Raw genomic sequence first — 26,514 nt, 5'->3', positions numbered from 1 at the left:
TAAAACATTTTCTCAGAGTCAATATGCCTGAACTTACTTGAAAATATTTTTGGGATTTCCGTCGAGCGTAGGTGATCCGGGATTCCACGCACTTCGCGCTGCATGGATGTGTCGAAAAATAAAGTTGAGTCAGGGACATTTAGGATGCTGACATGGATAGGAATATATCTTGAAGGGTTGATTTCCTGTGACATATGGTTAAAATATACTGTCATGAATTTTGTTTGAGATCGAAGCTCGACTAGTCGTTCGAAATTATTAATTACCATGGGATTCAGCAGCTCACATCTTATTAGCAGGCGTGATGAAAGCTCCCAAAATCGATCTTTTAATGGAAGAACTCCCGCCAGAACTTCAAGACTCATTGTATGTGTTGAATGCATGCAGCCTAAGGCAATTCGCAAACAACGGTACTGAATTCGCTCAAGTTTGATAATATGAGAGTTTGCAGCGGAACGAAAACAAACGCATCCATATTCCATCACTGAAAGTATCGTTGTTTGATACAATTTTATTAGATCTTGCGGATGAGCACCCCACCAAGATCCTGTTATTGTTCGAAGAAAATTTACTCTTTGTTGGCATTTCGTTATCAGATACCTAATGTGTCCTCCCCACTTGCATTTGGAATCGAACCACACCCCGAGGTATTTAAAAGTTAAAACCTGTTGTATCATTCTTCCCATCATATGGAGCTGAAGCTGCGCGGGATCATGCTTTCTTGAAAAGACTACTAACTCTGTTTTCTCCGCAGAGAATTCGATACCAAGATGAACAGCCCAAACGGACAAGTTATCTAAGGTATCTTGCAATGGTTTATGCAGATCAATAGCTTTGGGTCCAGTAACTGAAACCACGCCATCATCTGCCAATTGTCTTAGTGTACATGGGGTTACAAGACAGCTGTCAATGTCATTCACGTAAAAATTATAAAGGAGCGGACTGAGGCATGAGCCTTGCGGTAGACCCATGTAGCTAATTCTGAATGTTGTCAAATCGCCATATGAAAAATGCATGCGTTTCTCTGACAAAAGGTTGTGCAAATAATTATTTATAACCGCTGGGAGTCCATGTTGGTGGAGCTTGTCTGAAAGAACATCAATGGAAACTGAATCAAATGCTCCTTTAATGTCTAAAAATACAGATGCCATTTGTTGCTTTTGAGCGAAGGCAATTTGGATGTCAGACGAAAGTAATGCAAGGCAATCATTCGTCCCTTTATTTCTACGGAAGCCAAACTGAGTATCTGACAACAAACCGTTCGTCTCGACCCAAGTGTCGAGACGTCGTAGAATAATTTTTTCGAACAATTTTCTGATGCAGGACAACATCGCAATGGGTCTATATGAGTTGTGATTGGAAGCTGGTTTCCCCGGCTTTTGAATGGCGATAACTTTCACTTGTCTCCAGTCAGGTGGAACAATATTTTGCTCAAGAAACTTGTTGAACAATTCCAACAAACGTCTTTTTGCGAGGTCGGGCAGATTCTTCACCAAGTTGAATTTAATTCTGTCCAACCCAGGAGCGTTATTGTTACAAGACAAGAGTGCTATAGAAAATTCCATCATTGAAAATGGGTTATTAATAAAACCATTATTTGGAGGAGATTCCCTTATAATGCTCTGCGTAGGAACAGAATCTGGGCAAACTTTCCTAGCAAAGTCATATATCTATCGGTTCGAGTATTCATCACTCTCATTGCCCACGTTACGATTCCTCATTCGTCTGGCCGTGTTCCAAAGAGTGCTCATTGAGGTTTCTCTTGACAAACCTTCGACAAAATGTCTCCAATAGCTACATTTTTTGGCTCGAAGTATGCTCTTGTACTTGGTTTCTAAAGCCATAAGTTTTTCAAAATTCTGAGGAGTTCCTCCTCCCCGTTTTAGAAACGTCTTGCAAGCATTTTGTTTTGCGAGTTTAGCCTCTGAGCACTCTTTGTCCCACCAGGGGTTGGGAGGCCTTCTGTTAGTCGTTGGCCCAGGAAAGCGTTTAGTTTGGGATTGTTCTGCTGCCTCCAGAATCGAACAAATGAGGAAGTCATATTCTTCAAGTGGAGGGAGCTCTTCCATTGAATTCAAAATACTAGAGATACTACTTTGGTATTTAATCCAGTCGATATTTTTTGTCAAATCATATGGAATACTAGCTGAAGTAGCAATGCAATTGCTATTGCTAATTGAGATGATGATTGGTAAATGATCGCTACCGTGTAAATCAGGCAATATTTTCCAGGTGCAATCTAGTCGAATTGATGTTGAGCAAAGAGATAGATCTAATGCACTTGGGCGTGCAGGAGGTCTTGGGATCCGTGTCATGCTACCCATATTTAATACCGTCATGCTAAAATTGTCACAAATGTTTTGTATTAAAGATGATCTGCTATCATTGTAAACGGAACCCCACATCATTCCGTGCGAATTTAAATCCCCCAGAATCAATCGTGGAGCAGGAAGGGCTTCAACCATTACATTAAGCTGTCGCTGTCCAACTTGTGCTTTTGGAGGAATATAAACCGAAGCTATGCAAATATCTTTGCCTTTAATGTTTATTTGGCAAGCAATAACTTCTATACTAGAAGTTGAAGGGATGTTTAATCTATAAAAGGAATAGCATTTCTTAATTCCCAAAAGCACTCCACCATACGGAGAGTCTCTATCGAGACGTATAATGTTAAAATCATTAAAATTTAAAGCTATGTTTGAAGTAAGCCATGTTTCGCATAAAGCAAATACATCACATTTTTGGCTATGCAATAAAATTTTAAATGAATCAAGTTTTGGCATTATACTTCGACAATTCCACTGCAGGACAGTGATTGTATCATTTGCGGCGGGTGATAAATTATCCATCAAAAGATACAAAACCTGAGACAATTGGCCATTGAGCTGATAACTGCTTCAAAAAATTTCTAGCTATTGGAAGGAATGCCATTATGAGGGTTTTTAAGGGTTCAGATATATTGAATGCTGAGAAAATCCATTCAACAATTTCCGAAAACTTCAGTAATCCTGTTGGTGGCTGTGAAATGGAGCCCGCAGGATTATTACCTTTTTCTGTGCTAGATCCTGGATTGGTTTGTGAATTTGACAAACCAGGAGGCACAGTCTTTGGTTTTGACTTTTTTTGTTTAACACGGGGATCTTTTTTTGAAGATGAAATTTTAGGTGTCTTTTTTGGTAATTTGGAAGAAGACTTCTTTCTCTTAACTGACCCTTGGGTAGTGATAAACGAATTACCTTCACTATTTTCGTCAGAGTCAGAGTCCTCTGGTTCCTCTAGATTTGAAAACCCGTTTTCCGTTTTTCAAAGGGGGGACATCAATGACCGTTTTAAGCATTTCTGCATATGTGCGCTTAGACCGTGCTTTTAAAGAAAGCTTAATTTTGTCTTTGTGTACTTTAAATGCAGTGCATACTGAAATATCCTCATGAGGACTTTCTCCACAATAAATACATTTTTCAATTTCCTTGTTGCAATCATTATCTTTATGAGGCCCTTCACACTTAATACATTTTGGTTTATTACTACAGTAAGTAGCTGTGTGGCCGAATTTTTTGCAGTTCGTACAATTCATTACATTTGGAACAAAAAGCCGAACAGGGAGGCGAATTTTATCGACATAGACATGGGACGGCAACGCAGACCCGGCAAATGTCACTCGAAACGAGTCTGATGGGCGATAAACTTTCTTTCCCTCTTCATGAACTACTGAGTACAGTTGTTTGCACTCCAGTATTTTCACACCCTCAAGCATAGAGTTCTTGAAACGACCAACACCATGCTTGAGTAAATCATCTACCGAAAGACTCGCTTCGGTAACAACACCGTCAATTTCGACATCTTTGGAGGGTATGTAAACTTTATACTCTTTAATGAAATGTTCCGAAGAGACAATATCATTCGCGTGTTTCAAATTATTTACCACAACACGAATTTTATCGTTATTTACTTTTATGATCTCTTTGATTGAAGAGTATCGTGATGTCAAACCTTTATTAATTTGTAAAATGTTTAATGGCTTTGATATACGTCTAAAAAAGACTATCCAAGGCCCAGAAGAGCTCTCCTGATATTTTTTCGTTCGTGGGGGTATCGGATTCATGCTAGGATTTACGTCCATGGATTCATCCATCACATTAAAATTTTTAATCAAACTTTAAATAAAAAATGAAACCAACACTACACAGTACTCAATCAAAAGGAAAAGAAAAAACTTCTACCTTGAAATTGTTGTCTATCTCCGTTGCACTGCCGTGTAGATTCTCGTTGCTCTAGATGTTCTTGTTGGATGCTGATTGTTGGATGTGATGCTACTGCTACCTGACATCAAGCACCACTCGATTTCCGATTTACTTTTGTCTTCGCCAGCTGTAACCAGCGCAGGTCACCGGTGTATACCTGCGTGTTGTATGGCAGTGGAAAGACCGAGTTGTCTTGTCTCCTTCTTCCTTGTGCTCCGCACCGATATGCTTCTGCACCGAAGTGCCTTCGCACCGGTGAGCCTTTGCACTCTCCTGCTTCTATGTGCCTTTGCACTCTCCTTCTTCGATGTGCTTTGCACTCTCTTGCTCAGCACTTGTGGCTGTGTATTGTGGCCTGGGTAGAGCTTGGGAAACGCCCTTTGTTGTTTCCTTCACCAGCTTGGCCCAGCACTAGGGCTCTCTTATGCAGCACGACTATACGTTTTAACGGCTGCTGCCAACAGGTCTCTACCTGTTGTTCAACCGTTGTCGTATTTAACGCGTGTAAACTAACCAGCGTTATTAAACTGTACGCTTCTATACACAACCTTCTCGGTTGAACGGCTATTACTGAATGAGGTTGCGGAATTACGGGAAATAATGATCGAAAACTCAAAAACGGTAATCTCTACATTTTCACAGAAACATCTGAGTCGATTTTCACAAACTTAGACTCAAATAAAAGAGTCAATGTCTATAAAAATAGACTGTATTGATTTTTGTTCGGATCTGGCTTCCGGTTGACTTCCAGAACAGCAGGGTGAAGTGTGTTTTGAAATTTTAAACTGTCATTTAGAGCAAAAATGCAAAAAAGCGAAGAATTCCTATAAACTTGGGTCAAAATTGTTAACAATTGAAAAGGTCATGTTCATGTGTATACCAGAACAAACTTTTTTGTTCTTATTCAATATCCGTGGGAAAGTTTTTTTGAAGAATCCTTCAGTAATATTATGTCTCGGGTTGGCGGTTCAATGCATAGGACGCTGGTCTTACAAGCCAGTTGTCGTATGTTCGAGCCTCGACCTGGAAGGATTCTTAGTGTCAGTATAATCCATAGTACTACCCATGCAATGATTCTGTACACTAAGAATCGGTTGTGAAGTCTGTTAAAACAGAAAGGCCAAGTTCCACAAAAGGAATGTAATGCCAAGACTTTGCTTTTTCAGTAATATCAATGAAAATACAAGTTATATGAGAAAGGCACCACCACTAGGTGGGACTAAAACAGGTTTTGCCTTTCTCATATAAAAAGGCTTTGCAATCACTGTGAAAATAGGCTTTACAACTGAGGCCTGGAGGGCCGAGTGTCATATTTCATTCGACGCAGTTTGTCCAGATCACAAAATGTCTGTGTGTATGTGTGTATGTGACAAATAATGTCACTCATTTTTCTCAGAGATGGCTGAACCGACGACACGACAAGACACTCCGAAGAAAAATCGGAATAATACGTGTTCGTGACCGATTTACCACCAGTTACCACAAATATAGCGCCTTGTTACCCTTGTTAATTATTGAAAATACTATTTCCAGCAACACTTTTCTGGTTGCTACACTGGGCTAAATTCTCATTTTCACGTAATATGATGTTCTAATGATTTTTCACTATTAGCATTTCCAATGATAGCTACAAAGTGTATTGAACATCATGTTAAAAATATAAGATAATCTTATGAAACATAAAACTCTTCGTAACGTTATTTTTACAAAATGTTCATATAACGAATGAAATTTCCAGTCTGAGTCAAATTTATTGGCACGCTCTATAACCATTACTAGATATCCACACAGCATACATTGAAACAATTTATGAAGCACATATTACATTCATTTCGAATTAATATAGATAGGTTTATTTTATACCATATGACTAGTTTTATAAAATTTATATATAACTTTTAATGGAGGTCATCCCAGTTCTATATAGCAGTTATATATATATATATATATATATATATATATATATATATATATATATATATATATATATATATATATATATATATATATATATATATATATATATATATATATATATATATATATATATATATATATATATATATATATAGATCAAATGATTGCTATTTTATTGAATAAGTAATACATATAAGATTCAAATAAAAAAAAAATACTGGGATTATGGTGCTTAAGGGAATCAAAAACAACAATAAAAATAATTGTCTTATCAAAAACTTATTGTTATATTTTTCGTATATAAAGAGTTTCATAATGAAATATTATTTTAATATTTCAACTACACTTACTTCTTTGGGACTGGCTGATTTCATCGGATATTTACTGTCACCAGACGAATCAGATGCACTCTGAAAAGCTGATAATCGGAAACTACTCCTTTTTTCGAAGATTCAAGCTATACTAGTCATAAGTTCCGTAAGGGAGCACCTCCTGATATTTGCGGAGGAGACGTGGGATCCAGAAACTATAAATGAAAAATTTAAATCCTCATACTAGACAGACAGAGTAATAAAACCTTACCGGATATTTATTTCAAGGGCGTATCCTTGAACAAAGTTGAATGAGCTGTCTTGTCAGCTATTTCAAATAATAGAACCTCCTAAAAAACTGTCTGGAGCAGTCGATGAATATCGAGGACACAACTCTTTCTTCAGCTTCAAGTAGTACGATTCACAACTATTCTTCTGTAAAAACAAACTCCATTATATATCTAAGTTAAAAACATTATTCCTTGTTATTTTCTTCAGCTGTCTCGTTTTCTTCCTTGTTGCAGATTTGATGTACGCTTCCAATGAAAATTATAAGTTGTCAAATAATCAGCATGCGATTAATAGAAAAATGTAATGAATATTAAAATTATATTGGCTTAAGTTTTATCGACTTTTCGCATAACTTGTATATGGTATGTTTATCAATATCATAAAGATTATGAAGATATAAAATTTATTGAACATCATTTAGATTTTATGTAGAGTTCCATTAAAGGTCATAAGTTGTCATATGTCTTTTGTGAAATACCATCTGTGTACGATTCATAAGACAAATCCAATGAACATAAATTATGTATCGAGTTAGGTTTCATCGGATTTCAATATACATTATATGGAATATTCTTATAACTTTCATTATGGTAACGTCTATTTAGATTTAACGTACACTTTAAATAAAGATTATGAGTTTCCATATAACTTCTATAAATTATATTCTTCATATGATTCATATGACAAATCTGATGAATATAAGTAAGATTTTCATTTCAGTGTACAAGCTCGTTACCAAGGAACCTATTTTGTAGCACAAATAAATAAAAACAAACTATTATTCCATTAGATAAGAAACGTTTTCGTTTGGCATCGCTAGAAATTCGATTCTAGGTTAACGGAATGGCATATTTCGTTAAGTAGGTAAAGATTAACATTATTTATAAACGTTTAGAAATAGTAAAAAGTTTTTTTTTCTCTATATGTAGTGCTCTGTAGTCATATCACGAATTCCCAAACGATTCAACAAAAACTAAAGAAAATAGCCCTTCCGGTTGGATGCGGTTTCTGTTAGATGTTTACGACGGTCTGGATTGAATTCTCGAATATCTGTAGCGACCCCGCTCCCTAAACTCAAGCGTAGACACTCCCGTTCTCGTTCGGTAGAACGGCACACTGTTCGTAAATGATCGCCAAAAGATTTATGTACGATTCAGACGGTGCACCTTTTTCCGTCACCGTCACCGGAACGTCAAATTCCGGAAAAATTAGTTTGATACTTTCTTTACCGGAACGTTCCGAATTCAACCGGAAAGCTTAATACAAATCGTTCGTGAACGGAAACAGAGGAACAACAGTCACTTGCTCTTAAGATCTATTGAAGAAATTAATTGAAAAGTGTCCATTTTGTACTAGATTTCACTATGCTATTTAAAATCAACAGCTTTCGACCTTTGTTGCCAGTTTCAATATCTTTTCAAGCAATATCGTTTTGACGTTTTTTCCCTCGTATTTCATTTGTATTCCCCATAACGCTAGCAAAATCAAAGGTAGCTATGATTCGATCGAACCCAAGTCTCTGCTAGGCCGCCATGTTTTCGTGACCATCATCTTTCCCGCAAAGACGAAAACAACAAAGAAGTATATAAGTTCGTTGTAGCTTAATATCTGATATTTAGCTGTGAAAGTTGATTTTTTTAATGTTTGATTATAAATGTGATATCGTTATGAAACGTGCGCTGCCAAATTGTAATACTGACTTTCACAATCAATGAAGTGTTGTATTTTACTTCATTTTGTTTACTTTGCTCTCACTGATTTGCTAGCTTTGATGGCCCCGAAGGACTGAGATGTTCACTCAAAATAATAATCATATAATAGTTACGTGAAAAGTTATGTGAATATTTTCCACCTTACTTTTCACGTAGGTTTTAATGGACTGGCATTTAAAAGCTGTTTAATGCATAATCCAGTAAAAGTTACGTGTTTCATAGGTAAAATGTAATGTACTGTTCATATCACATTTATCTATCAGTTCATATCAAATTTAGATACCAGAAAATTACTATTTTATATATTGGTTGAAGTCAAAAGGGAGATTTCAGATTTTTATATAAATCTATGAAATGAAAAAAGCCATGAAATATAAAACATTTATGTCAGAAAATTGTCATATAATTCCAATGGCTTAAAAAGCAACTAATAACGTCGTGGTATCTCAAATCGACAAGCCTCCCGAAATCGTTTTTGTTGTCACTGCCATCCAACCGAAGCCGAAGTCGAGATCCAAGAACTCCCACAACACTACCGATGCAGGTTGAAGTCGCATTACATGGTTCCAGTGTCTCTAGCTTCATACCGACGGCCTGTTTGAAGCATTCGGCAGGAGCGGGTAAACTTCCAGAGTCACGCAGGCACTCGGTCCAGTTGAACACATGGAAACTTTCATACTGGAATGGTCCGGTCGATGGAGTAAAAAATTGTAATTAAATAACTTTTCTCAGAAATATTTACACTACTTACACTTCGAGGGTCACTGCTCGCCATTTTCAAAATCGAGTTTTTCACACTGGAAATTCACGTAGATTGTTTGACGTTTGGCCAATTCACGTAAACCTTATGTGATGACTCTATTCATTTTAGGGGATGTTCGTATAACATTCATTTTCGTCACGTAAAATATTCAATTTGACATTTGAAACCATTTTACGTGATTGTTCAAGTGAATCGAACGTGAATTTTTATTTGAGTGTTGGTTACGATAGCACTAGCTGGAGCGCCTTATTGTTGCCACCGGGCTGATCGAACCACATTCGATCGAAAAATCAATACGTCGTTATTTAGAATAAGGGCGTACCAGTTACTCAGGGGTGGTTAAATTTGTGATACAGTTTTGATAGACGAGTGGCAGGTCGTGTCGTCGGCTGAACCGATTTTCACAAACTCAGATCCCGATCCGTCTTTCGTATCCGGAATTACTGGGTAATATTCACCAAAAAAAAAGGAAATAGTCACACACGTTTCGTTGAGATGGTTAAACCGCAAAATTAGATTCAAATGAAAGGATTTATGGCCCCTTACAATTTTCCTGAATTTCATTTGGATTTGACTTCCGGTTCCGGAATTAAAAGGAAAAAGGAGCAAACTTATGAAAAAATGCCCGCTCAGTTTTCTCGGAAATTTCTCAACTGATTCTCTCAAACTAAGGCTGTGAACCATTTCGCGGTTATTTTAACTTTTGATTGAAATCTGACACTTGAGCGGTTATTTTGTGTCGAGTAGTTAAATTTAACTGAAACTGCGGCCGATTTCAAAGTTTGACGAATGGAATGTTAATTGGGTTTATTTTGCACTGGAAATAATTTTAACCAAATAATTTATATTAGAATTTTCTTTGCAAGATTTTTTTCAGTGTCGGAAAATAATCAACAATCTGTCAAGAATAACCGTGCTTTCGAGCAGGGTTATTTTTGACAAAATCAAAATAACCGTTCCAGTGTCTGGTTTCAACCAAAAGTTTAAATTAATCGCGAAATGGTTCACAGTCTAAGAAGCAGATAAAAGGTATTGAAATTCTTTAAAAAGTACTCGAAAAGTTGATCCAGATCCGACCTCCGGTTCCAATATTATAGTGCGATTCGTGAAAATTTTCAATTTCATGAGCACATTGCTGCTGAATTCATCTAATTGACAGATTTTGTTAGTTAGTGAATTTATAAATTACTTTGGGACTATTAGTTCCCGGTTTCCGCTTCCGAAAGCACCGATAATATTGAAGAAAATCAAAAAACGGAACTTACTTCGATTTCCTAGCAACGGATAAACCGATTTTCACGAATCATGAATCAAATTAAAGCCTTAATTGTCTTAAAATACACTGTGTAATTTAATCCAGATCCGACTTCCGTTTCCGAAATTACTGGGCGATGAGTGTCAAAACATTCAAAATGACGGTGTAGAACTGGTACGTGTCGGTATATAGAATAAAAAATCTCATAGTCCCAGAGGTTGCTATTGAGTTTTATCGTGCTTTCATAGGGTAAAGTGTGTTTAAAATTGCGCATCGTCATTTAGAGTGACGATGCAAAGAAGGGTAAAATTCTTACTTACTAAACGAACCGACTTCGGCTGTCCTATTTTCAAGTTCCCGGTTCCAGAAGTACCGAAAATAGTGGTCAAACACTCTAAAAAGAGACTCTTTCAATTTTCTCAGAGATGATTAGATCGATTTCCAGAAACTTAAGCTGAAATGAAAGTTACTATAGTCTCATAGGTTGCTGTTTAATTTTATCCGAATCCGACTTCCGGTTCCAGAACTATAGGGGAAAGTGTGTATCAGTGCGACGATGCAAAATAATAAAAATTTTTATTATCTTGACATAACTGTTTACAAATTGAAAAAGTTATGCTAGTTCATACCCAAAGAAAGTTTCTTATTTTATTCAAGATTGAAACAAAAGTTTCTTGACAGCATCTTCTATTTTTGGAAATATAATATGAGAAACGCATCAATACACCACTAGGTGGATTAAAAACGGTTTTAAATTCATAAAAATACTGGATATAAATGGTTTAACGTGGATATTGTTTTTTTCTGTGTTTACAGGATTTACTTTAAATGTTAGAGTAGGTTTGTCGGCTTTGAATCGCTGAAATCTGTGTGCAAATTCGTCTTTTATTTTTTCTATGAGAATGCAGAAGTAATGCGTGTCAATACTTGGTTTTATCTCAATGGGCCGTATGAATAAAACGTAGCTTGCTTGAATTTCGGTAGTAAATGCTACGTGTGGACCACGTTCCTGTCAAAACATGCTACAAACTGTAGTATTTACTACAAGTTTTCGGTAGGTAGCTCTACACGCTCTTTGAGCATAACTCATGGTTTGAGTTGCGATCACTCAAATTTATAAACTAGAATTATATGTCAAAATTTGAGTATGGATTTGAGTAAAGTAAACTCATTGCCATGAGTTCTCTCGCATTTATTCATACATTAGAGTAAGCGTTGAGTTTTTAAACATTTGAGTGAAAAAAATATTTCTTGCAGTTCAGAGCGTTTTCATTCTCGGAATATTCCTATCGAAATAAAGAATGCAAGAATACGTCGTTTTCCATTGCCGTTTCTAGATCCGATTTTAAAAACATGAATCAACGTCAATCATCGATGTTATGCTTAGTGTAAAGCCCAACATAAGGATATCAAAATAATTCAATTTTGACTCCAAACCGTTCAAAAGGAAACGGTTTTGAATCACTATTTTGCACATTCAAAAGAAAGAAGAATAACGTTGTATATGAAAATAACGATGAAAAGTTTCTTCATTTTGAGAGCAAGGAACTCAAATTTTGAGTTGAACTTACACAAATTTTGAACAAAAATTTTTTTCTTATTTTGAGTAAAAATTACTCAAGTTTTGATAATTTCGTCCCTCAACTCAAAAATGAGTAGATAGGTGGTAACTCAAGTTTAGCGTACGTGCACTTTTTATGAATTTGAGTGATGTGTTTTGAGTTATGTTTAATGAGGGTGTAGATGTTGCTACTCGTGTGTTTGCTGATAAAGTGAAGTACATAAATTTAAAAAGTGGCATTTTTACAGATGTAAGTACGTTTCTTGCTTTGTGCATGCTTTGGCCAGCTTTTCCGGCTCTGTGTCGATACGGAATGCAGTAAATGCTTAAATTCGGAAATAGCATTAACTACATGATCGAACTTGTTTTTTATTCATACCAAACCGCGTTATACTCTGTGGACTTTGTTTTTGAGAAGATACTACAAACAACAGACTTTACTTCATTTTATTCATACGGCCCAATATCTCGGAAATTGAACATGAAGTATTTCATCACATAAAAGATCTTTGAAATAATTATTTTTTCGCCGATACAAACTAATTCTTGTTTGGAAACATAAGCTGGATGTCTTTTTTCACCCAGTTCTCAGCGTTTTGGTTTGGAGCAAAACCCAACTCAGAACCGATTGCAACAAATTAACAGTAGAAAATCAAAAGCAAAATCAGGGTAGTCTTGTTTCGATTTGGATAACACTTTGAACTCATCTTCAGTATGACAATTTTGTCGTATTTAAAAAAGGGGTACGTTTTGCCTTTCTCATATAGAAAGGTTATGCAATCACTTGAAAAACCGACCAGTGAAAATTGGCCCGGAGGGCCAAGTGTCATATACCATTCGACTCAGTTCATCGAGCTGAGCAATGTCTCTGTGTGTGTGTGTGTGTGTGTGTGTGTGTGTGTGTGTGTGTGTGTGTGTGTGTGTGTGTGTGTGTGTGTGTGTGTGTGTGTGTGTGTGTGTGTGTGTGTGTGTGTGTGTGTGTGTGTGTGTGTGTGTGTGTGTGTGTGTCAAATAATCTCACTAGGTTTTCTCGGAGATGGCTGAACCGATTTTGAGAATCTAGGATTCAAATGAAAGGTCTCGTGGTCCCATACGAAATTCCTGAATTTCATCCGGATCCGACTTCCGGTTCCGGAGTTATAGTGTAAAGTGTGTTCAATATTGTACACCGTCACTTAAACCGACGAAACAAAAAACGTAAAAAAATTTCTAAACTGGTCTCAAAACTACACAAATCGATAGTCATTATCAGTAGGCAACTAAACAAATCGATTCCGGCTATCCTGGTTTCCGGTATCCGGTTCCGGAAGTAGCGGAAATAGTGGTCATATATATAAAAATGGATCTCACTCACTTTTCTCAGCGATGGTTTGACCGATTTCCACAAACTTAGATTCAAATGAAAGATCTTTCGGTCCCATACAGAATTCCTGAATTTCATCCGGATCCGACTTCCGGTTCCGGAGTTATAGAGTAAAGTGTGTTCAATATTGTACACCGTCACTTAAACCGGCGAAACAAAAAACGTAAAAAAATTTCTAAACTGGTCTCAAAACTACACAAATCGATAGTCATTATCAGTAGGCAACTAAACAAACCGATTCCGGCTATCCCGGTTTCCGGTATCCGGTTCCGGAAGTAGCGGAAATAGTGGTAATATATATAAAAATGGATCTCACTCACTTTTCTCAGCGATGGTTTGACCGATTTCCACAAACTTAGATTCAAATGAAAGGTCTTCCGGTCCCATACGGAATTCCTGAATTTCATCCGGATCCGACTTCCGGTTCCGGAGTTATAGAGTAAAATGTGTTCAATATTGTACACCGTCACTTAAACCGGCGAAACAAAAAACGTAAAAAAATTTCTAAACTGGTCTCAAAACTACACAAATCGATAGTCATTATCAGTAGGCAACTAAACAAACCGATTCCGGCTATCCTGGTTCCCGGTGTCCGGTTCCGGAAGTACCGGAAATAATGGTCATATACATATCTCACCTACTTTTCTCAGCGATGGTTTGACCGATTTTCACAAACTTAGATTCAAATGAAAGGTCTTTCGGTCCCATATGGAATTCCTGAATTTCATCCGGATCCGACTTCCAGTTCCGGAGTTATAGGGTAAAGTGTGTTCAATATTGTACACCGTCACTTAAACTGGCGAAACAAAAAACGTAAAAAATTTTCTAAACTGGTCTCAAAACTACACAAATCGATAGTCATTATCAGTAGGCAACTAAACAAACCGATTCCGACTATCCTGGTTCCCGGTATCCGGTTCCGGAAGTAGCGGAAATAGTGGTCATATATATAAAAATGGATCTCACTCACTTTTCTCAGCGATAGTTTGACCGATTTCCACAAACTTAGATTCAAATGAAAGGTCTTCCGGTCCCATACGGAATTCCTGAATTTCATCCGGATCCGACTTCCGGTTCCGGAGTTATAGAGTAAAGTGTATTCAATATTGTACACCGTCACTTAAACCGGCGAAACAAAAAACGTAAAAAAAATTTCTAAACTGGTCTCAAAACTACACAAATCGATAGTCATTATCAGTAGGCAACTAAACAAATCGATTCCGGCTATCCTGGTTTCCGGTATCCGGTTCCGGAAGTAGCGGAAATAGTGGTCATATATATAAAAATGGATCTCACTCACTTTTCTCAGCGATGGTTTGACCGATTTCCACAAACTTAGATTCAAATGAAAGGTCTTCCGGTCCCATACAGAATTCCTGAATTTCATCCGGATCCGACTTCCGGTTCCGGAGTTATAGAGTAAAGTGTGTTCAATATTGTACACCGTCACTTAAACCGGCGAAACAAAAAACGTAAAAAAATTTCTGAACTGGTCTCAAAACTACACAAATCGATAGTCATTATCAGTAGGCAACTAAACAAACCGATTCCGGCTATCCTGGTTCCCGGTGTCCGGTTCCGGAAGTACCGGAAATAATGGTCATATACACCAAAATGGATCTCACTCACTTTTCTCAGCGATGGTTTGACCGATTTTCACAAACTTAGATTCAAATGAAAGGTCTTTCGGTCCCATACGGAATTCCTGAATTTCATCCGGATCCGACTTCCAGTTCCGGAGTTATAGGGTAAAGTGTGTTCAATATTGTACACCGTCACTTAAACCGGCGAAACAAAAAACGTAAAAAAATTTCTAAACTGGTCTCAAAACTACACAAATCAATAGTCATTATCAGTAGGCAACTAAACAAACTGTTTCCGGCTATCCTGGTTTCCGGTATCCGGTTCCGGATTCCGGAAAGTGCATATAATAGTGATCTTATTTCGTTTTCTTAAGGATGGCTTACGCAATCAAAGCACTCTTTTATTCTGTATGTTATGCATAAACAATCTCTTGGTCTTTCAAAACTCGAAGAGAATTTTTTCGAATAGAATACCACAATATTATATGTACATGAGAAAGGCATCATTACACCACTAGGTGGATTAAAACAGGTTTTTTTGTTTGTAACAGAAACAGAATCGTTGGTAAACCCGACTTTCGAATGGAGCCTAGGAGACCCATATAACACTGTTGGTCTCGACTCAGCTCGACGAGATCAGAAAATGTTTGTGTGTCTGTATATGTATGCGCACTTTGCGAAGTTTTTTTTCCACCTAATTCTCGGAGATGGCTGAACCGATCTTAACAAACTTAGGCTCGTTTGAAGGCTACTCATTGATCAAGCTCGAAGATCAACTGGCTGTCACTTCTGGCTCCGGAGATATAAAGGTATAAGTAACGTTACCGACTTACAGCACATTTATTAGCATGGGCTGAATTTTTTCGAAGATGTTATTTGCACAAAAAAAGTGTCGATGAAGAAGTTCTAATAAATTCAACAGTCGATTCAACAAATTACAGATTAATGAATATTTCATTTAGAAGTAATGTTCCTGTTTGAGTAGAGTTGAAACGATGTTTTTCTTTGAAAATCTGAGTTTTTAAGATCACTATGAGTAAGATTATTGCTTTTTATGTGTAGAATCGTATTCTCTTGTTTGAATGAATTTCATCAGCAACTTAAGGCTGGTAAAATGCCTGAAATTATTTCAGCTGTAACTTCTTTACTTTTAAATTCACAATAATGAAATTAACTACAAATGTGGACTTAAAGTTTAGGTTTTTTTGAAATTATTAAAAGAAAAATGATGAGATGTTATTTATATGATTTGATTTTTTTCTGTTAATTTTTCATTTCTTGAAAAATGCGTTCGGTAATTAACTTACTAAAAAAAATGATATGTTATTCGAGAATAGCTAGATGAAATATATATTACAATGTGATAGTTTTTATTGGCATTCATGAATCAATAAGAGCTAGTGCTTGGAGCGAAATCAATCTTCAGTTCAACAACGCCATCGCTCGGCATCACATTCAACATATCTTGTCTATTGTATGGGAGCGCACAAGTACTATTTTGGCGTACACGAATTTGACGTTTCTCTCTCCTACTTCTGTGTACGAGATTCGATGTGGACTCGTCTGAGGGCGCCACGCTCGCAAAAAAGGATGTTGCCAATGATTAAATCATGATTTAATTTTGTTCGGGCAATGTGAGTGCTGGATGTCTTGTTAATATGATGTCTTTGGTTAGAGGGTTCGTCAAAAAATTTTTTTTTAAATAATCATTCACACTCAATTTGTTTGTTTTGTTTAAATTTTCCATGTTCTCGAAAAATCAACAGTATTTATGATATAGTGTATAGATAATCTTCCACAGTACGTTGTCACTGTGACACTGGACAATGTGTCAAATAGAGTAAATCGAATCGTTTGAAACTATTTCCTTTTATAATTTCTTCGAAATTGTGAGAATATTTTTTTTCATCCCGATGACGTATGAAGGTGAAGGACCGAACATATCAACTGTCAAATTGAAACCCGTACTCGTATTGCGACTCACCAGAGGACGAAAAGAAGTCCCCCGATATACGAGTTATGAGCCTGACAAGGAGGCAGGAATAGTGTGTTTTTTTTTTCAAATTATCTTCCAATTGTCAATTGTAACTGTCAGATAGAGCCAGATTGTATGAAGATGTGCACACTTTTGCGATTCGGGAAGGGCCGTTGGGGTTATGCGCAGTGACGGTCTCTCTCACTCTATCTCTCGTTTACGGTATTCGAGGGGCTGACACATCCTTGCTGCTCGACGATCATTATAACTCCTCTATACCGTACAACACCCTCTCTCAAGATGGTCGGAAGCGCTCCCTCTCAATGCTGGCGGTTTCCTTTTAGTGTAGTTTAGTACATGTAGTAATTTCAATTTCTCGTATCACATTGGCATGACACTCCACTCCGTCGTACGGGAGAGCCGCCGTCAACAGGAAGCGGGGTTGGGGCACGGACGAAAAGGACGTACGCTACTCTTCGAGGCACGATAGACGGGAAGGTTAAATAATAGGATACTCTGCGTTCGCATTGCACGGCTTGGTAGGTGGAAAATTTTCTTCACGATTTGAAGGAAAACTCGACCTGCTGGAAAAAAATTGAAACAAATAGCGAACAGCAGTACAGTAATTGGTTCGAGTAGTGTTTTGTGATAGAATTGGTTGGTTTCGAACATGGATAAAAAACGAAATATGGAAACCACGAGAAAACTTTGTGAAGAGTGAAAATTTCTGGAAAATCAGCTCATCATTTTTCGGGTGCGAGTGAAGGAGGAAAAGCTATTCTACGATAGCTGAAGGAACAAGAGGAGGAAATTTTCGTAGTAGGATATGTATGAGTTGTGCAGTGTGTCTCTGGCGAATGAGTAGATGCAGTTTTGGCCTTGAAGCGGGATCTATTCCAGAGTTTTTGGATAATCGAATGTTAATTCGTGAGAAAATTGAAAAAAGCTCCAGTATTCTGGAGGAATTCGTGTTGCGAATACAGCGTACAGGATATTTTCCGACCACGATTTAACTATACTTGAATCGTCGGGAGAATTGTTAACTCAAAGAAGTTCGTCGATGCAGTGCTTTTGGTGCTTGGTTTGATTTGGAATTTCAGCTCCGTCCTCATTAGTTAAAACCAGTGGTCCAACATTTTCGAGGCTGAAATATCGTTTGATGAGTGTTTTCGAAAGGCACAAACTTTATTGGTGTGCCCCCATTCATTGAGGTGAAAATATTGAAAATAAAATAATCGAAAAAGTGAAATCAACAGTGACGGCGGACAAATGGATTAACCAAGGGAAGAGTTCAGTATAATAGAATTAAAATCGAACCACAAGACGAGAAATCTCTATTAAAATCTTAAGCTTTTTTATCTCACCATGAAAAGGGTAGTAAATCTGACAGTGTGTGCAATTTTGGTGTAAAATTTTCGGCACGACACGCGCGTCTATGGGCGCTTTTGTGTGTGTAAACTACTGCTTTCCCATTTGTGTTGGTGTTAGTGTATACAGCAAATCTTTTCCTACGACCCGCACTCCCTTTCGGGTCCTTCGTGCAACACCCAAACCATTGGATACCACCCCCCGCTGAGTGAAGCGGCGTTTTTCAGCAGTTGCAGCAGTGCTCGTACGCGCCTATCAAGGGAGGTGAAAAATGTCAGTGTGATTCGTTTCCGCTATTCTGATGGTGTAATTTATATTTAAATTGAATATTTTATTGATATGCAACCGAAAAAAAGAAGCGGGAAATCAATGACCCATGTGCAGTGATTTCCGAACCTCTCAGCGTCCATAAGCACCCAATGATGTATTTAGTTCAGTTTTCTTTGCACTGAGTGGATTTCGGAAAACTGTGACGAAAAATCGTGGAATATACACCCATAAAATGAAATGACAAATAAATCATAAAATCTGATACTGGTAGAAAAAAACATCATCATTGCAGCAAACAAAATATCTATCGTGGCAGAAGTAAAACTTAAACAATAAGATCGAAATGATGGATCTGTCGAGAAAATGTCGTACAAGGCGGCGTTTATTGACAGGGATAATGGCGTTTGTCTTTCTGGTAGTGATTCAGTCAGTGGCAGGAGATCCGGACGAAGATATCCCTCATAACGAGTAAGTATATTGTAACTTCATCGTTGTTTTTTTTCTTCGGTTGGAATATTTTCTTACATACCTATACGGTCATGTTGACACGCTGCTGTTAATGAGAATCATCAATACGTTTTATCCGTCCGTCAGCTTACATTCCATTCCCTGTGAGAAATTTGTTGCCGTTGAGTCAGTTAATAAATTCAGTTCGGTAGGTCTTCAATTTAGGTTCGAGTTTGACAATTATTGGCATTAGTTTTTTTTATACAGTTCTAAATTTTGAGTTCAACCGAATGAACGTTAAAGTGAAGTAAACTCTTTGTTTAATATGTAACGTCTAGTGACACTTTTTAATCCGAATAACAACAAAAGTCCCGGTAAAATCTTTGTATCTAGTTTTTAGACACGTTTTTGTCGTTTTGAATACAGATTTATTATATACACTTAGAAAATTTCGCAGAATTCGGTAATTTTTTACAGAATTTTCAACAGCTGAACGTTCGGTAACCAGTTCGGTACTTAAATTGATTACCGAAAGTTCGATTATTGCTGAATTGTCAAACAACTACCGTAAACTGTGAACCAAATGGATCTAACGAATGGTTCGGTATTTTTTATGTTTGTTGTCTTTTGTTAAAATGCTGGATTTGAATGTATTTTCGGATTTCAAAAAACAACACATAATTTTCAATTCACGATTAGATTTTTTCGGATTAGGATGTTTTTTTCACAGAAACGATTGAAGAAAATTTGCACTGTATGTCCAAGAAAAAAAATAAGTGTTGAGAAAAAATTTGTTCTTGCCTATAAGTAAACAAAAAGCTAGTTCTGTTTTAGAAACTTGTGCATTTTTACCTCATTCGATTCGACCAAAAATCTTGAAGATTTTTTTTTAGTTTGGCTAGTGACTGTTTGAAAGTTAGTTTTCACGACAATCAGTATTTACAGCAGCATACGGACGAATGCTCGCCGACTATTCTGATTTACCGTATAAATTGTATATCTATTTACAGAATTATGTAATGAAAACTTGCATAAAACTGATCGCCCGGTAAAAATTTGCATAATGCTAGAAATCGGCAGCAAAGTCTGATGAAATAGAAGGTCAGATTCCACCAAAGGAACGTACATACTTAACACCGATTCTTGAGCTCGGCATTTTGAAATTCCGAAGTAGATCGGCAACACGACATTTTTCTGATTGTTCAGTAATCCACTGGCTCTTTTCCGGAATTCGTTAAAGTAATATGCTGATATCTCAGTAAAGCGCGTACTTTTGCCGAAGTTTGGCATAATGTTATGCTGAACTTGTCAGTAAACAACAAATATACCGAAATCAGCAAATCCGTTTGCCGAGATTTCGAGCAGTGAGATAGTTTTTACTGAAACTCGTTGAGATACTTGTCATCTAATGTTTCTTTTCGATTTTGCAAAGCACCACGTCGCCTTTGCTCGTGGAACTGGAAAACATTGGAAGCAGGTAAACAGATTTTTTTTTATTTTTTGACAAGATAAGTGAAATAAGAAAACTATCTGCTTCGCAAATAAAATTAAAGATATCGTCTTATTTACAGGTAGGTGCGTTGAGGAGCACAACAAAAAATTGACTTTAGGCGTGATGTTTTCTTTTTGCATGCTAGATTCAAATGAACATAATAAAACACCATCTTTCTCCAACTTTTGATTTTGTGACTTATTTTACATACAATATTTAAGAAAAATCCATTCCACGTTCGGTTACTCGGCAATTCTGATCTCTTTTGCCGAACTAAAATTAAAGTTAAATTTCTGCTGACAATTTGACAGTTCAGGATTGCCGAGATTCTCAGTAGTTATACATTTTGCCGAGACGATTACCGAGCACTCGGCTGTGTAAATCTCGGCATTTTTTGCCGAGATTCAACAATACAATTTAAGTGTGTACTATGAAGGCTTTGCTTTGCAATTTGTATTTTCGATTTTGGATTAGTTTAATCTAACAGCAAAACTGCAAAACCAACAATGTTTTAGTTGTTATTCAGTAATTATTTGGCAGAAAATCATTATTAATTCTGAGAGATATATTTATTTGGTAGAAATACAAACACAAACCAGTAAGAATTCAATTTATAATGAAAATTTCCTTAACAACTATTTATATGTTCAACATCAGAAATTTTTTATGCTGTCTAATGGTCTCCATCACAGTCAAATGACAGCACATGGGAAACAAGACTAGATGTTCTTTAACTGAATAATTTATTAATTGAAAATACAAGCAAATGTTAACTGAGTAATGTCAAAACAAAAACAGAATGGTTCGTGTTGAAGGAGCTTGCGCATTGTTTAAGAATTCGTCTCTATTTGAACATTGGTTGAGAGTTATCTGGTCAATTTAATTGTTAGTAAAAAGAAATTTCTACAGAAATAATAAGAATCAAATGGATGTTAGTGATAATATTGATTGCAAATACCAAATAAAGTGAATTTTGAATACTGAATTGTAGAGGATTAATGAATAGTACGGAATACAAAACCTGTTTTAATCCACCTAGTGGTGTAATGATGCCTTTCTCATATTACTTATATTTTCAAAAACATCATTAGAAGATTCCGTCAGGATTTTTTTTCAAACTTGAATAAAATCAAAAACTTTCTTCGGGATAAACTACCATCAGCATTGTAATTTGTAAACAGTTATGTCAAGTTAATATAGATTCAAATGTGGCAACCCTGCCCGCTATAAAAATTGAACAAAGCACGCTGTGTGTTAGGCGGTGAATAATTCTTCTTCCCTACCAGCACGTACCGATGCGTACCGATTTTGCATCATTTTGTATGATAGTTTGAAAGTTTTGTTACTCATTGCCCTATAATTTCGGAACCGAAAGTCGGATCTGGATGGAATTTCACAGTATCTTTTAAAACTCTGAGAGCTTTAATTTGAATCTTTATTTGTGAAAATCGGTTCAACCGTTGCTGAGAAGTTTTTGGAGCTTTTCTTCACTATTACCGGTGCGTTCAGAAGCAGAAACCGGGGACCAGTAGTCCCAAAGAAGATTTATATATCCACTGAATTTACCAGTAAATTTTATAAAAATTTGCACCTCACTTTTGAAAAAATCCTAATGAAATTGAAAATTTTTCACTTATCGCGCTGTAATACCAGGACCAAAAGTCGGATCTGGACAGACTTTTCGGGAACTTCTTAAAAAATTTGAAGACCTTTCATTTACATCTTAGTTTGCAAAAATCGGTAAAGAAATTTCCGAGAAAATTGAGTGCACATTTCCTCATAGATTTGCACATATAATCTAGTAATGCCGGAACCGGAAGTCGGATAAAGATAAAACTCAAAAGCGATCTATGGGACCGTTAGACATTTTATTTGAATCTGAGTTGGTGATAATCGGTTCAGCCATCTCTGAGAAAATCGTGTGACATTATTTTCACATACACACAGACACACAGACATTTGCTCAGCTCGTCGAGCTGAGTCGAATGGTATATGACATTCGGCCCTCTGGGCTTCGGTTCTATAGCCGGTTTTCACAGTGATTGTATAGCTTTTTATATGAGAAAGGCAAAAAATAAATCAAATACAAACAAAGTTATGCTCAAACATGTATGTATGGCTGGAGTCTCAATAAGGTAAAAGGACCCTACCTGAATATAACGTGGTTTTTAAGGAGTTCAAACAGGAGTTTTTTAAGGGGTTTAAACATAAGTTTTATCAATAGAACTATTCTTTCGTACACGCAGAAAAATCTCGGTTGTTTGAACAACTAAACGATTAGGTATCCATCAAATCAAAAAATTTCTATATCAACCCGAAATATCGCAGATTTGAAAAAAAATTAAATGTTGATTGTTAAAAAACCTTTCTTAATCCACTTAGTGGTATGATAGTGCCTATCTTTTGTCATTCAAAACGCTTGTAATATTCTACCCTCGGGCATAAGTATTGTGAGCATATTAAATAACTCAACAGAATTCTTCAAATTAGTCTTAGACTTTCGAAATTGATTCTCTCACCTCCGAGAATTTTCGTAGCTTTAAAAAACACATGTAAAATTACATCTCTCAAGCCGGAATTGTTCGCCATAGTTTATCTACATTCGTTGAGCCATGTTTAATTTATACTATACTATCCTCAGAAACAGAACTCAATAGTAGTTTTCAACCGAGCCTAGACTAGTAGAAATCGGTTTTTCCATCACTGAGAAAATTAAGCGGTAAAAATCAATGTGTTTTGTCGGTTACGTCACTTATATCAGCATATCTCCGGAGCCAGAAGTGACAGCCATTTGATCTTAGATCTTAATCAACGGTCTAATAGTAGCATAAGCTTGTTAAAATCAGTTCAGCTATCTCTGAGAAAATCTAACGGTAAAAAAATCTGAAAAGTGCACGCACTGTGGGATAAAGTGTTGATTTCAGCTCCACCAAATTTTTCGTATTCCTTTTGGGTCCCAAATGATTCTGATGATAAGAACTATGCAAAATTTTAGCGCGATCGGTAAAACTATATTTTCTCGCTCGAGGTTTACAGTTGGGAAATCGACTTTTTACAACAAATCGGCTGTAGATCAACCTATAAACTCTAAAAATCAGCGCATATGCCATTTTCGTAGAAAACTAAACAAGGAAAAAAACGTATGAAGACCGCAATTTACAAACATTTGTAGAAAAAATTATCAAAGGAAAACTGGACAAAGGACAAGATCCGAGCAAAGGCTCATTCCATCACTGGCATCACTGCTGCTAGTGGTCGTAACATGATTTGACTTTCATTTGTTGTGCTGCAGTTATTTGATGTCTTCACGATAGTTCCTCAGCATAGTATGAAGATTCTTTTTAGGTGACAAACCATGTTCCAAAACTCAGTATAAAGACACTGACTGATTTTTATAATTTTTTTTCAATTATCCTCTAATCTATTTCTAGGGAATACCGATGCATTTTCTGTATCTTGACAAATTTGTTTGTTATAAACAAAAACAAAAAGGCCCCGACGAAAATATTGATTATAAATCTAGACAAAAGAGATGAATAAATATCTAGTCAGTAAGCGGAAAAGAGAACAAAATTGCTTCGTCATTTTTTAAAAAATATCAAAAAAACATTTTTTCACTATTTAATAATAGATAAATGAAGAAAAAATTTGTTTAATTGTATCTAGTGGAGTAATGATGCCTTTCCCATATTACTAATATTTTCATAAATATTACTAAGTGATTCTTTAAAAAGTTTTTTATTGAAATTTTAATGATAACAAGAAAATTCATTTGGTCAAAAAATAGAATAACCGTATCAATTTTTAAACACAGTGTTGAGTCAAATTTAGAAGAATGTTTTCGTTTTTTTTTTGCATAGCTGCTCTTAAACGACGGTTTGAAACTATAAGCCCGCATCACCTTGTAATTCCAAAACCGAAAGTTGGATTAGATTCATAAGTTTTGTATATGGCTATAACATCTTCCATTCGAATCTATATTTGAGAAAATCGGCTCAGCCATGTCTGAGAAATTGAAATGAGCTTCGTTTGAGAATATTAGACGACTTCCGGAACCGGAAACTACGGCAGCTATAGTCAAAGTAGGTTCGATTGGCCATCAACTAACATGTATCACATACTGGAATAGTTTTTAGTTAACTGAGCTAGCTAAATTTAAACCTAATAAAAGTTTTGTAAGATACGATAAGATCTTGAAAATCGGACTCATCCACTTTGAGAAATTTCCAAGAGTTCCATTTTCAAGTTATTTCTCACGATTTCCTGTACTTCCAGAATAGAAAACTGCCGACCGGGGTAACTGAAATGAGAATATTTGGACATCTGCCAACAAGATCTACAATATAGAGAAATTTATGAATAATTTTCCAGGAAATTGTAGATTTTTACATGGCCATATACGAAAATAAAAACACCTTAAATCAATGTTTTTACACGAATTAATTCCCTTTCATTTGAAGCTTAGTTTGTGGAAATCCGTTCGGCAATCTCTGAGAAAAGTTTGTGCATACACACATGCCGACATTTCCTGATCTCGCCGAATTGATTTGAATGGCATATAACACTCGGCTCTCTGGGTCTTGGATAAAAATAGGGTTTTACAGTTATTTCATAACTTTTCTGTATATAAAAGGCAAAAAACAGTTATTGCATAATCTTTCTGTATATAAAAGACAATTATATCAGTTGAAATCAACGAAATGTTTCATAGGAATAAATATAAAAATATAAATATAAAAATGTATCTGAAATCAGTTTTGGGGACGAGTATTGCGTGGTGGATGGCGTGACGCCTTTCACGCAGCCCACCTGGGTTCGATCCCCGAATCCGCACATAAGGTCAGGAGGTTTTTCTGATCCGAAGAGGCGAATGACCTTGAGGTTTAAACCCCTATAATTGGAACAAAAGAAGAACAGTCTTCTAAGCTACCTAAAAACTTAAGTATTATTATTAATAGAAACTGTCTCCGGTGAACGACCAAAAAAGTTAAAGCCGGGGTAAAAGAAATGATATAAAAAAAAGAAACTGTCAATATCCGTTGAATTCGAACAAATATTCCGTTTAATTCATCAGTTATAGCTCAAATCAATAGTTGATACCAGTTGAATTTACTAGAAATATCATTATATTCAAAATGTATTATTGTAAAAATCTACTGATAATATTAGGTGCAATTAAAAAAATAACGAGCTTGATTAGTTGAAAGGATCCAGCATATAACAGACTCAACTAAACTCTTAGATAAATGACAATGGAATGATTTATCGGTTAAAACTGACAGCATTTCTAGTTTGAAAAAATAATTTTAAAAATAACAAGTTGAACCAACATTTTTGCGTTATTTAGAGGATCGAGAGTAACAAAAAACCTAAATTTAACAAAAGCGAAAAATTTTTAGTTGTCCTAAAATATAACTAACAAAAAAATCTATGGAATGGATTACATTCAGTGTTATGTATTTTGTGTCGAGAACGATAGAATGAGAGTGCCTATAAGCTCTAAGTGACGACATTTCATCCGTAATATTGGCAAAAACTCGAAAAATTTAATCCGATACGCTGGCAGTTTCGTAAGTTTCTTATTGTATTTGACAGGTCGAGGCACTAGGCCGATTCGACACCATTTTGCTCTTTCTACAAGAAATACTTGGATGTTCTGGGTCGTTGCCCTCTTAGAGAATCTAATTTTCATCATCGAACTATTATACAGAAAACTCAAAATTTGCATTTGAAACAAAATTAAGAATATATTTCAATTTTCACTCGATAACAGCGCTGCTCTGTTTCAAATTTCATTCATTAACATGCATTTCACGATGGAGAATCAAGTTGATTTTAAGATCAAAATTCAAACGCATACAATTCACTGGGTTCTAGTTTTGGTTAAACATGTTTTTTACCTTTTTTTATATATATAAAAATAGGTATGAAATTCGCTCAAACTTTCGAAAATTTTTCCGAGGCC

At 36.1% G+C, this 26,514-nt stretch overlaps 1 protein-coding gene across 2 annotated transcripts in view; it reads left to right on the top strand.

Annotated features, from left to right (window-relative positions):
• The first annotated feature begins 17,335 nt into the window (after window positions 1-17,335).
• LOC131427405 (voltage-dependent calcium channel subunit alpha-2/delta-4) overlaps window positions 17,336-26,514 on the top strand; it is a 120,246-nt gene continuing 111,067 nt past the window's right edge. Inside the window, exon 1 of one of the 2 annotated variants that reach the window (XM_058590563.1) lies at window positions 17,336-19,078. In XM_058590563.1, the coding sequence (XP_058446546.1) occupies window positions 18,954-19,078 (125 nt within the window). In that variant the 5' untranslated portion in view covers window positions 17,336-18,953. The remainder of the gene's footprint in view (window positions 19,079-26,514) is intronic. The other variant, XM_058590564.1, reaches the window with a different exon arrangement.

Source organism: Malaya genurostris, chromosome 2 (assembly GCF_030247185.1).
Source record: "Malaya genurostris strain Urasoe2022 chromosome 2, Malgen_1.1, whole genome shotgun sequence".
Lineage (NCBI taxonomy): Eukaryota > Metazoa > Arthropoda > Insecta > Diptera > Culicidae > Malaya > Malaya genurostris.
The sequence above is the reverse complement of the archived record's forward strand: the minus strand, read 5'-3'. Positions and strand labels throughout refer to the sequence as shown.